At 39.5% G+C, this 12,995-nt stretch overlaps 1 protein-coding gene across 1 annotated transcript in view; it reads left to right on the top strand.

Annotated features, from left to right (window-relative positions):
* UNC79 (unc-79 homolog (C. elegans)) overlaps window positions 1–12,995 on the top strand; it is a 330,078-nt gene that overhangs the window by 120,425 nt on the left and 196,658 nt on the right. The window contains exons 8-10 of the mRNA XM_006839553.1: window positions 1,782–1,870; window positions 2,563–2,603; window positions 7,189–7,217. Of these exons, the coding sequence (XP_006839616.1) occupies window positions 1,782–1,870; window positions 2,563–2,603; window positions 7,189–7,217 (159 nt within the window). The remainder of the gene's footprint in view (window positions 1–1,781; window positions 1,871–2,562; window positions 2,604–7,188; window positions 7,218–12,995) is intronic.

Below are 12,995 nucleotides of genomic sequence, written 5' to 3'. Positions count from 1 at the left end.
GGTTGGCCCAGGATCAGACATTGTTTCGTTCTGCTGTGCATGGGGTCGCTATGAGTCGGTTCCAACTCGATGGCACCTGACAACAACAACAACAATGGAAACATTCCAAATGTTTGCAGTCGTTTCTTCTCATTTTGAATCATGCTACATCAGCAAATGAAGGACCCAAATGCTTTACTCCCTCCACATCATTCAGGTGAACTCTACTTTGAGGAGACAGCTCTTGTCCAGTTGTATTTTGAGTGGCTTTGGGATGAGAACCTGAGGGACTGATCGTCTGGCACTATTATCAGTGTTTCACTGCTATTCCTAAGGTTTTCAATGACCAAGTTTTTGGAAGTAGGCCACCAGGTCCTCCTTTCTAGTCTGTCTTAGGCTGGAACGTCTGCTGAAACCTGTTCACAATGGGTGACCCTGATGGTATTTGAAATACCAGTCACAAAGCTTCCAGCATGACTGCCACATGCAAGCTACCATGGTATGATAAACTGATTGGTGATTGCTGGGGAAATGGCCTAATGTGTCCATATTAATGAGCTATCCCACTCAGGTATAGTTGATTTGCCAAATAGGAGAATATTAACTACTTTTGTTACAATAGAGCATCAAAAAATACCTTGTAGGTAAGAGATGACAGTTATGATAGAATTAAGAATGAAACTACATCAGGATTATAGTTTAGTATAATATAGCTCATTATATTATGCTTTGCTTTTGGTGTTTCTTTGGTTCTATTTGAAAACCACTTTGTAAATTCTTTAGAGCCCAGATGTTGTTGTTGTTAAGTGCCAGTGAGTCAGTTCTGACTTATAGGAACTGGTGGTTTTGAGATGCTGCTGGTAGGTATGAACCACTGACCTTGTGGTTAGCAGTCCAGTGCTTATCCTACAGTGCCACACCAGGATTCCTTGGCAAATTATGCTTCAAGAGGCCAAATCTGTCCCACTGCCTATTTTTATCAATAAAGTTTTATTGGCACACAGCCATGCTCATGTGTTTACATGTGGTCTGTACCTGTTTTCATGCTACAACAACAGAGTTGGGTAGTTGTAACAGAGAATGATGAGTCATTTATTTACTACTGGTGTGGCGCTGTGGGTTAATGCGTCAGACTGCAAAGCCGTTTGAACTGCAAGGTCGGTGGTTCAGGCTCACCAGTCGCTCCTTGGAAACCCTATACATGGTCGCGATGGGTCGGAACCCACTCGATGGCACTTAACAACAACAACAACAAAAACGTAAAGCGTGTATTCTCTGGCCATTTTCAGAAAAAGTTTACTAACCCCTGATTGAAATTGTTGTTGAAGAAGATGAGTTTTTATCTTTGTGGAATGAGAGTAGATTTCTTGGCACTTTTTGTTACTTGAATTTACAAATGACAAGAGAAATGAAGAACCACAGTGGCCACATTTAAACTCCTCCAGTGGGGATTCATAATCCAATGCAGGAAAAACAGTTGCAGGTTGAATGGGTTTTACCAAAAGCATTTATTTCTCTTTCCTTCTTAAAATCCTTTTGAACATCTGTGATTACTGAAATACTTGTGCTTATGATTTTATTGTTTGTTGCTATTGTTAAGTTCTGTCGAGTCAGTTCTGACTCATAGCGACCCTGTATAGGTTTCTGAAGAGTGGTTGGTGAGCTTGAACTGCCAACCTTGTGGTTCAAACCGACCTTAGAACCCAGTGGATTAACCCACAATGCCACACCAGGACTGCTTCTGATATAGGTGATGTGATAAACAAGGCAGAAGCACTCACTGTCTTTTCAATGTGTTTCAGATGTGCATTGACCCTTCCTTGTCAGTAGCTTTGGGCGATAAGCCACCCCCGTTGTATCTCTGCGAAGAATGCAGCCAGAGGATTGCAGGGTAGGTACCAGAGTCATTGATGAAAAGGAAATAGGCCAGCAATGAGAGGAGAAGGAAATTTTTTGCATTTAAGTCAGTTACATGATTCAGTTTCCCATAGTCTGTGTTTTTATCAAGGTTAGTTTGTCTGATAGTGAATGTGTAAAAAACTTGCACTTGACAAAGTTGCAGTATTGCTCCACACATGAGATGCGAAAGCAATGGCATCTAACAGAACAGATCCAATCTCAAACTTTGTTGTTGTTGTTGTTAAGTGCCATCAAGTCGGCTCTGACCCATAGTGACCCTGTATAGGGTTTCTGAGGAGCAGCTGGTGAGCTTGAACTGCCGACATGCAGAGAGAAATCAATGTAAAAGAAAACTGGTTTCCAAAGATGGCGTAAAACCCATATGAATTCTCTTTGCTTATGTGTTTCACAGAATCACGCTCAGCTTTGTACAGATCATGCAGTATTTTGGTTGGCTTAATTAACATCTGGAAAGTATCATTTAAAGATAACTGAATATGATTAAATATAATTTATAATTTAACTGGAATACATTAGAGATTAAAAAAGCTTATCGTGATGAGATTCTTAATTACACTTGCATTCTATTAAAAGCCTTTCAGAAATAGCATGCAGCTGATAAACATTCATGTGTGATACAACATTTCAACGAAGCTCAAAAATGCGTTTTGTTCTTCTTTACAGCGACCACAGTGAATGGTTGATTGATGTTCTTCTGCCGCAAGGTATGGGTTCTTCAGGAAGGATGAATAATACGTAATCATGACTAGTGACAAGGTTTATTTATCTGCTTTTGTACTATCTTATTTGATAAATAAATAGCCAGTGCATTATGGTTCATGAATACTTATTAATACATTGATATATAGCATTGTAGCAATGTCTTGCTGATAATACATGTACACATCTAAGAAAGAGAAAAGAGGTACCAGCTCTATTTAAATACGAGATAGACCCTTCATTTAGGGTACCAAATGATTAAAGTGGATCCCTAGTGTGGTGCTGTGGGATTAGCGCTAGATTGCAAACCACAAGGTCTGCAGTTCAAACGTACCAGCGGCTCCTTGGAAACCCTATACAGGGTCGCTATGAGTTGGAACCACTTGACGGCACTTAACAACAACAACGATTAAGATTCTGCTAAAACATATGAGGAGGCTTTCAAAAAGTTTGTGGAAAAAATTCCATGTTCTTTCAGTTCCATTATGAGCTTTTTGAAGCCCCTGCATATACCTTAAGGGATTTTCTGTATGAATACCCTGTGTTAGCAGTTATGTATTGCTGTACCAGGCTGTAAAGAGAACATGGAGCACCAACGGAAATATAACCGAAGAATAGGCCTTTTTCCTGCCATGATTACTAGCTCTGTGTTTTGGGGGTGGAAATTATTGAATTGTTTTACGTTTCAATCACCCCAACAGAAAGATGAGAACAAAGCATATCTAACCATCACAACGGAAAGAATCAATTGTGATGTGCCCTAAAGGTTGTTAAATTCTAAAAAGTATGAGCAAGAAAGTGGTGGGTTCCAGACAGACCATTCCTCTGAACACAGAGAAGGCAGTTACTCCAAGCCCCTAGTAGAAACTGACAGGGAAGCAGAGGAATGATGGGATGTGAGGAACTCTGGAAGCAAAAAACCATGAACTGTGGTAAAAGGTGGGGGCACGCTGAGTACAGAACAGACCCACGGAGGGAACTTGACACATGTAGATAATAGAATAGTTCATGTAACATGTCTCATTTAAAAAGAAATGTGAACCCTTATGTTGGCTAAATGGGCTTTGTGTTTTATAAAACATACAAGCCTTGATGAATAATAATTGCTCTAGTTTTTTATAGTCTGACTTTCAATATTGGGTCATCTTACCCTGAAGAGAAGTTTGGATTTAGTCGGTGCCCTCTATCTATAAAATGGAACAAGAGGGCAGCTTCTACATCCTCCCGAGAGTTGAAAGTTTGTGTAAGAATACCTCTGAACTATTTGGGCTTTTAGGGGCAAAGGCAACTTCTTTTCCTCTTTAAATTAGACGATCTTATTAATTAACTTCCAGTGCTCTGAAGTAAAACCCATAGTTGGGTTCTGAAGTAGCTATTTTATATCAGATATTCTATTGAATCTTGGTCATATGCTGCAGGTGATATTAATCATTGGAAGAAGAAAAAGAGTAAGTTTTTATTATTTCCCTAAAGATGTGACAATAATCTCAGGTTATTTAAGATAAACTCTGGTGTGGCACTGTAGGATAATGCATTGAACTGCAAGGTCAGTGCTTCAAACTCACCAGTTAATCCTCAGAAATCCTATACAAGATCTCTATAAGTCAGGACCAACTCAATGTCACTTAACAACAACAACATCTACGATATTAAGCTGATGTTGCTGTTAAGTGCCGTCGAGTTGGTTCCAACTCGTAGTGACCTTGAGTAGGATTTCTGAGGCTTTTAAATCTTCACAGGAGCAGAAAGTCTCATCTTTCTCCCACAGAGAGGATGGTAGACTCAAACCGCAGACCTTGTGGTTTGCAGTCCAGGGCTTATGATATGAAGCCACTGCACTCCCCAGGATAATAAACTGTCAGCCATTCATTATGCAAAACCATCTTTAAACTGACTTTTAAATTTCGTTGATTTCATAAATTTCATTATTTCCAGACAGGATGGTTGAGAAATTTATTTTACCTTTGAAATTTTACATAAATTTTAACATAGACTACAAATGAGAAAGATAAGGTTTTCTGCTCCTTTAAAGATTTGCGCTCTTGAAAGCCCTATACAGTATTGTTAGGAGATAGAACAGACTCGCGATGACTCTTAACAACAACAACAACTATACTGTAAATAAGGTTTTAGTTAATTTTTTGAGTACTATCTCTGGGGAAATTTTAACAGATTCATGGAAAAATTATTTTTAAAATTTCTCAAGTTTCAGTTTTTATGGAAATCATCGATATAGTAACTAAAATAAATACTTATCCATTCATTAAAGTCAATCCTTTATGTAAGCAATAGTTTGGCATCTTTGCTCTAACTTATCTACCCAGGGGTTTGAAAATTGCCTTCTCTTAAATGGTTTTACACTATTAAAAACTAAGGTGAATTGATAGCCAAGTCTGCAAAAAGCAGGAGACTCTAACCATCCCCCTGACAATGCTTTCTGCTTCTCAGTTGTGTTCCATAATTCCTTGCAGTGGCCAAACAGGACTCAAATACTCTACTCAGAATTATAGGGTCAGAATTGTTCAGGGTGCAGTTGTTCCAGTTACATACACTGACTGTGGGCTTAAAATGAAGCCTCTTCCTTCTGGGTAATTCCTAACTCCCCTTTTAGCATATACAGTCACATTGAGCTAAGGCAGGCTCAAGTTCTTCACAATCATGACACCCAAGTAGCTTTTACCCCTAAGGTAACTCCAGTAGCAGCTTTTCTCACCTCAGTTGCAGTAAAACATCTCTTACATACGGTTCAGTCATTGCGGTTTACAATAAGCTAAGTAACCACTTGAGAGTCAGAAACTTCACTTCCCATGTCCTTTCATTTTCTTACAGAACCCTACACTTTCATGACTCCGGAGCCATTGCAATGAATCCCACTTCTGACACCAACTTGCAAAAAACTCCGAACGTATCTCTCACGATACTCTCTCCTTCTCTATTGGGTTCAATAATTAATTGCAAAGGACTCAGACAACATCCTCAGAGTTATGGGGTTTAAAAGGAAAGTTAACAGGTTACAATTTAGGGTCAGAAATGCTCAGGTCACAGTGGTTCAAGTTAGCTGCTGGTAAATGTGAACAGGACACATCACTGCACCATAATTTGTTAATGTATCATTGTAAATACTCAGACCCAGCAGGGCAGAAGTATTGTTTGGTGGCATTTACAGATTATGGCTAGAAGAGACATTAGATACTTTATTACACCACAAAGTCTAAGTAGTCCAAATTAGTGAGTGTTTTACAGTTATGATACACATTAATTCATTACACCACAAAGTCTAAGTAGTTCAAACTAGTGACTTTTTTTTTTTTTTTTTTAAATAGGTATGATATAGTACATCATCCTCATGGTGAAGCTCTGAATGTTGTTGTTTTTAAGTGCTGTTGAGTTGATTCCGACCCATAGCAAACTTGTATAGGGTTTCCAAGGAGCAGCTGGTGAGCTTGAACCACCGACCTTGCAATTCAAATGACTTTGCAGCCTGATGCATTAGCCCACAGCACCACACCAGGTCTCTGAAGCTCTGAATATATGACATTAAATCAGTGTTACAGAACACAGGATAAAGTAGCAAATGTGGACTCCAAAGACTTTAGCTCTAGGTGTGGTTCTAACATTAATAGACCTCAAAGAAGTCATACAGCTATGTTGTTGTTGTTGATAAGTGTCACTGAGTTGTTTCCAATTCATGTTGTTGTTGTTGTGTGACATGGAGTCGGTTCCGACTCATAGCGACCCTGTACAGGGTTTCCGAGGCTGTAAATCTTTGCGGGAGCAGAGAGCTTCATCTTTCTTCCGCGGAGCGGCTGGTAGTTTCGAACTGCTGACCTTGCGGCTTGCAGCCCGATTCGTAACCACTACGCTACCAGAGCTCCTGTTTCCAATTCATAGTGACCCTGTATAGGGTTTCTGAGGCTGGAAATCTTTGCAGGAGCAGAAAACCTCATCTTTCTTCCACAGAGCAGTTGGTGGGCTTGAACCACTGACCTTGTGTTTGCATTCACTGTTTATACTACGGAGCTACTATGCTCCCTCATACAACCATGTTGTTGTTGTTAAGTGCCATTTAGTTGGTTCCAACTTATAGCGACCCTGTATAGAGTTTCCAAGGATTGGCTGGTGAGTTTGAATCTCCAACCTTGCGGTTCAAACTGACTTTATGTTTAAGTGCTTATCCTACAGTGCCACACCAGGAGTCTCAATTTTTTCCCTCTGTAAATGAGAGAGATCAGATTAGAGTTGTTGGTTTGTAATATACTACGATTCCAAAGTCAAGTCTGAGAAGGTTGAATTATTTCTAAGTATGACTCGACGGCACTTAACAACAACAACAGCAATAAGTAAAATATTTGTAGTGTGCAGGCATTTTAAACTCACTATCAGATGAGAAAGATATATATATCTTTGTGCCTTTTCAGGAAAATAAAGACCAATATATGTAGATGTCAAATTATTAGACAAGTGAGAAGCTGCTCTGGCCAAGTGCAGACATTATCTTACTAAGTTGTTTTTTATCCTCCCCTGGTGGCTGCCCTTATTTAAAATGGGCTCTCTTTCTTTGTTGATATTTTTTATACCTTCCTCTTACAGCTGAAATATCTGCTATATGTCAGAAGAAGGTAAGAGCGAACCATCTGTGTGGTGGGGCATGATTTTCTGTGTCTGTATGTAACTTCATTCATTGACATCTGCCTCATTTCTGCACCATGGTTTCCCAGAGTGTACATGTCACTGTATTTGTGAAAAAGGAAAGGGAAAATTTAGCATGCGAGATTGCTACATTCAAATGTTCTCTATTTCCATTTCTGCTTTTGCTCACGTATTTTATGCACAATGTTTTGATAGGTAATCTGAAATAAAAGCATTTGTGTAACTCAGATATAGAAATCCGATGATAAAATGGCTTGAATAACAGTGACTACATGGAACTTAGCTTCAGTAAAGGATGTGTCTGTACTCTAAAAAAATCCTTATTTTCTTGAAGTGGCGTGCAAATAGCCCAATTTTTATAATTTCTCTCTCTGGTGGTGGTGGTAATGTGCTGTGGAGACGGTTCCGACTCATAGCAACCCTGTACAGGGTTTCCGAGGCTGTAAATCTTTATGGGAGCAGAAAGCCTCATCTTTCTCTCTCTCCATATATACATATATTATTCATTTATATGTAAAGCTAAATGGTTTCTGTAGCTAAAGAGTCCTTCTTTAAACTTTCTGTTAGCCACTTTTGATAAATTTTATAAAGTTTCCTAACCATCTTGTTTCCTCATTATATTAGTTGGAAAGCACAAGCGATGGTAGCGGTATCATGTTTCACCAAGAGTTTTGGACTTGTTGATTTGAGATATTTGGGTTCGGGCCAGTTCTCATCCCACTTGCCTATGTGACCTTTTAAAGGTCATTGAAACTTTTTTGGGGACTTTTTCATGAGTGGGTACATTTGAAGGACTATCTCATAACAAACTATCCTATAAATATGGTGGTGGTGGTGTGCCATGGAGTCAGTTCTGACTCATAACGACCCTGCATAGGGTTTCCGAGGCTGTAAATATTTACTGGAGCAGAAAGCCTCAGAATGGCTGGTAGTTTTGAACGGCTTACACTGAGGTTCGCAGCCCAACTCGTAACCACTATGCTACCAGAGCTCCTTATTATATCATTTATTTGCTTACGATTTTGCGGGTTGGCAATTATGCTCAACTCGGCAGTTCTGCTGGGCTCCTCTGGGCTCACTTGTGTATTTGCAGCTAGTGGTGGGTAGGCTGGGGGTGTCTGGTCCCAGGTAGTCTCACTTCCATGTCTGGATCTACACTCAGCTGGCGTGGCTGGAATGATTGGCTCCGCTATGTTGTGTAGACTTTTCTCTTCCCAAGAGGTGTCTGATCCTTCAGGAAGGTTGGCTGGTCATGTTCACAAGGTGGTCATGTTCACAAGGAATGCTCTGGGGCAGTGGTTGTAAGGCATCTGGAATCTGAAGCTTGGAAGTCAAACAACATCACCTCTGCTGTGTACCATTCATTGTTCACAGGCAAGTCCCAAGGCCAGTGATTCAAGGAGTGGGGAAATAAAGTCTCTATCTATATAGAAAGTCCTGATGTGGAGCTGTAGGATAAGCACTGGACTGCTAACCACAAGGTCAGTGGTTCAAACCCACAAAGTGCTCCTCGGAAACCTTATAAATGTCTCTATGAGTCAGAACCGACTTGACGGCACATAACAACAACAACAACGTAGAAAGAGCTGCAAAATTTTTAATCTATCACATTTAATCTACCTTCTGGACACCATTATTGACATTCTTTTCATATGCAAAATCGACTCAACACTTTTTAAGATCCCAAAAGTCTTATCATTGTATGGTATCAGGAGGTACAAGTCCAGTATTTCCTGATCCTTGTTGATCTATTCACTGTTGAAGCTCCTTGGATATGATTCTCTTGACCCAGAGACAGTGTGAACTCAAAAGGCAAGATATCTGATCGGTCAGCACAGGGTCACTAGGAGTGTGAACTGACTTGAAAACACTAGATAACAACAATAAACACCGACCACCACCACCATTTGTCTTTCAATGGATGCTTTTGTGTGGCTGTGACGTTGAGCAGGTTTCAATGGAACTTCCAGACTAAGGCAGACTCGACAAAAAGGCCTAGAAATTGACTTCCAAGAGTCAGTCCCTGAAAACCCTATGGGTCACAGGGTTTGATCCTATTGTATGAGCTTTCTGTGAGTCGGGGGCCAACTAGATAACAGTTAGCAATACTAACAGCACAACATCCAGCATACAATGGTGACCAACGGGCAGTAAAAGAGCAACAGACTTCCATTCAAAAAGGGGAAGAGCAGGAAGCAGTAACTGTTCCATCCAGGAATGTGTGTACATTTCCTCTACTTCCAGGGATAGCAAGTGTGCCTTAATTAGGATCTTGTTTGGTTTCCTGGAAGTACTGTGTTTTTACATGTTGTTAAGTGCTGTGGAGTTGGTTCCGACTCAGAGCGACCCTGAACAGGGTTTCTGAGGCTGTAAATCTTTATGGGAGCAGAAAGCCTCATCTTTCTCCTGCAGAGCAGCTGGTAGTTTCGAACTGCTGACGTTGCAGTTCGCAGCCCGATTCATAACCACTATGCTAACAGAGCTCCTTACAAAAGTAATGTAAATTTATGTATATTACATATATATATAAAATGCGCCAGACTGCAAAGCCATTTGAACTGCAAGGTTGACGGTTCAAGCTCACCAGCTGATCCTCGGAAACCCTATACAGGTCACTGTGGGTCGGAACCGACTTGACGGCACTTAACAACAACAATATATATATATATATATATTTGCAAACAGCATTACTTTCCTATCTATGCTACAAGTGTGTGCTCCTTATTTCCATTGACACATTTACACATTTGTTAAGACATGTTGTTGGTGTTAAGTGTCTTCGAGTTGGTTCCAACTCATAATTGACACATTATATGTGAAAAAAAAAATATGGTAGTACCTTCATCCATTGTTCTTCCCCAGGGCTCTTGGTTCCATTCTGTGAACCATCTTTCCTTTTCAATAAGAACTGGCCATGTTGCCATTCTATCAAGTAGTGACCTGCATGTCCTCTTTTAGTTTTCAACTGCTTCTGTCCCATAGTCTAAGCTGGTGGTGCTTTTGCTAGTAAACTTTCTTAAAAATGTCATGGATTTTCAATTCATCTTATTGGTCTTCACATCATGCCCCAGAAGCCACATCTTAATTTTTTTGAGGGAGTCCTTTCTCTGGTATCTCTGTCTGCTGTTAAAATTATTGGAGGCCTTGGTTACAACTCATATTGGAGTTGGTTCAAACTCATAGCAACCCTATATAGGGTTTCTGAGACTGTAAATCTTTACAGAAGCAGAAAGCCTCATTTTTCTGCTACAGAGTGGCTGGTAGATTCGAACTGCTAACCTTGCAGTTAGCAGCCCAACGCATAACCACCACACCACTGATTCTGTCCTCTGAGTCATGCTTTCTTTTTCATGAAAAGTAGCCTGTTGTTCACAGCTGAGTCATTTCCTCAGCCTACTTCTTGGTCATAGAAGTTTGGAAGTTCAAAACTTTTTTTTTTTTCTGTTTGAACTATATATGCCCCTTCCAGTCCATATTAGTAGAATCCCATTGGTATTGTTAGTATAATTCCATTTAAAATTATGTGGGTTTTTATGCATCAATCTATAAGTCTACTGCATGAAGCAAAAGTCAAATCGCATGTTTCTTTGAGATTCATCATCTTTCTCTGTCTTGGGCTCTGAGTTTGCTGTCAGGAGGGCTTTTTTTTTTCTCATACAACTTTATTTTCATTTTGGAGAAAATCTGATTAGTCTTTAAAATGCATATATATATTTCTTGCCTCAAGGTTTATGTTTGGAAATAACAGATCCTCTGTCTTAAGGAACAAGGGTGAGGCAGGTTTGGGTCCTTTGAATGCTGCAGACCAATGACAGATACTCCAAGACAGACTAGTTTATGTCAATAGGAGAAAGAGCAAATCTTCCAGAAAAGGAGAATATTCAAGATACCTGTACAAGAATCTCAGAAGTTATATCCCAAATGCCACCTTGAATTATTATCTTTTTTAAAGGTTTTTATTGTGAATGAGTGAAAGTTTACAGGGCAGGTCATCAGTTTTACATTCAACGAATCATACACCTTGTTTCATTACAATGATTATAATCCCCTCCACATACCATCAGTTAACAGTATTCCTCTCTATTCACTCTAAGTCTTTTTTTTTTTTCCTTTTCTTAACACTCAGGCATATATAATAATTTGCATCACCAAAGGGCACATGCTACAAGTGTGCCTCCTGGCTGCCAGCTCTCAGTCCCTCTCTTCCCATGATTCTAGAGTCCCCAGCTGCTCCCTCTCTCCATGTTCTCATCTCCATCTCTGGTGTCTCTGCTTCTCTGGATAAGGTCCCACATTCTGCTTGTGCTCTTCTCCCTTGATGGTCCTTGGGTCCTCTGTTCCTGGAATGTAAGATTAACTACTTCCCTGTTTTTGTTACAAAACTTCTACCTTTACAATTGTGACAGTCTCAATTAATCATGATCTTGAATGATATTTTGATAAAAAGATATTTAGACATTTTAGAGAAATATATAGGAACTCATAAAGAAAAATATAACACATTGTTGATGTACAGAGAGGGAAGTTTGTGTAAAATCTCAGTGACTGGAAGATGTCCATTCTTTTAAGTCAGGGGTGAGGAATGTCTGATCCATGGCCCTATTAGGCCCATGAAATGATTTGGTCTGGCTCTGCCAAGGCATCCGCAGTGCCAGCCATCACATTAGGGGTGTTAATTACATGTTTGACCAACTATAGCAGGCTAATTCTTAAGATGAGCATTTTGTATGGCCCACAAATGGTGCTATAAATCTTGGCAGGAAAAAAAAGTAGTGCTTTTAAGACTCTTAGAAGCCTTGTTGTTGAATAGAAAGAACTTTAGAAGGTCTTTTGTTTGTCTGAAAGAGTCTTAGATGCACCATCTTAAAATTCTGACTTCTTAGCATGGGATTTTACATTCATGACTTTGTCTTCTGTTTTTCCCCCTTGATTCCATATATTCCTTATCAGGTCCCACCTTTAATTTTTGCCCTGAAACCTTTCCTTACCTTGAGAACCCTATACTGAGTTCAATATTTCCCTTCTAAATTCTACTTGAAATGGAGTAATTCATTCTTTTGTTCATCTCTCTCCACTCACATTTTTCTATATAGACAGAGGAAGCCAAGTGGTATTCTCAATACTCTGCTGGAAAATTTCCTTAGCTAGATCTTGAGTTAAGTAGGTCCATTCATTTTCTAATTCCCACACCTGGCTAACATTGTAGTCAAAGTTTCTACTCTTGCATAATAAGTGTCCTCTTACCACCAGCTTCCGGTAATATTTCACTCTTTCCTTTAAGCTATCAGGTGGATCTTAAAACATTTTGAATAGCAGTGGAACACTGTCAGATATAGTGCCAGAAGATGAACACATTGTGGATAACAGTGAAACATTATCAGATATAGTGCTGGAAGATGGGAGGCACTTAAAATATGACTGGGAAAAAGTTGCCTCTTCAAAGTAGAGTTGACCATAATGATGTGAAAGGGGTAAAGTTTTCAGGACCTTCATTTGCTGATGGGTACACAACTCCAAATGAAAAGAAGTAGTTGTCCACATCCATTAATAATTGGAATAGGGAATGTATGGCATATGATTCTAGGGAAACTGACAGTTGTAAAAATGAAATGGAATGTATAAAGATCAATATCCTAGGTATTAATGAGCTGAAGTGAACTGGAATTGACCATTTTGAATCTGACAGTAATATGATTTTCAACTGAAGAAGAACGGTGTCACATTCTATGTCAAAAGGAATATTTCAA

The sequence above is a fragment of the Chrysochloris asiatica genome, unplaced genomic scaffold, assembly GCF_000296735.1.
Source record: "Chrysochloris asiatica unplaced genomic scaffold, ChrAsi1.0 scaffold00025, whole genome shotgun sequence".
Taxonomy (NCBI): Eukaryota; Metazoa; Chordata; class Mammalia; order Afrosoricida; family Chrysochloridae; genus Chrysochloris; species Chrysochloris asiatica.
Note: the sequence above shows the minus strand (reverse complement) of the source record. Positions and strands in the feature narration are given on the sequence as shown.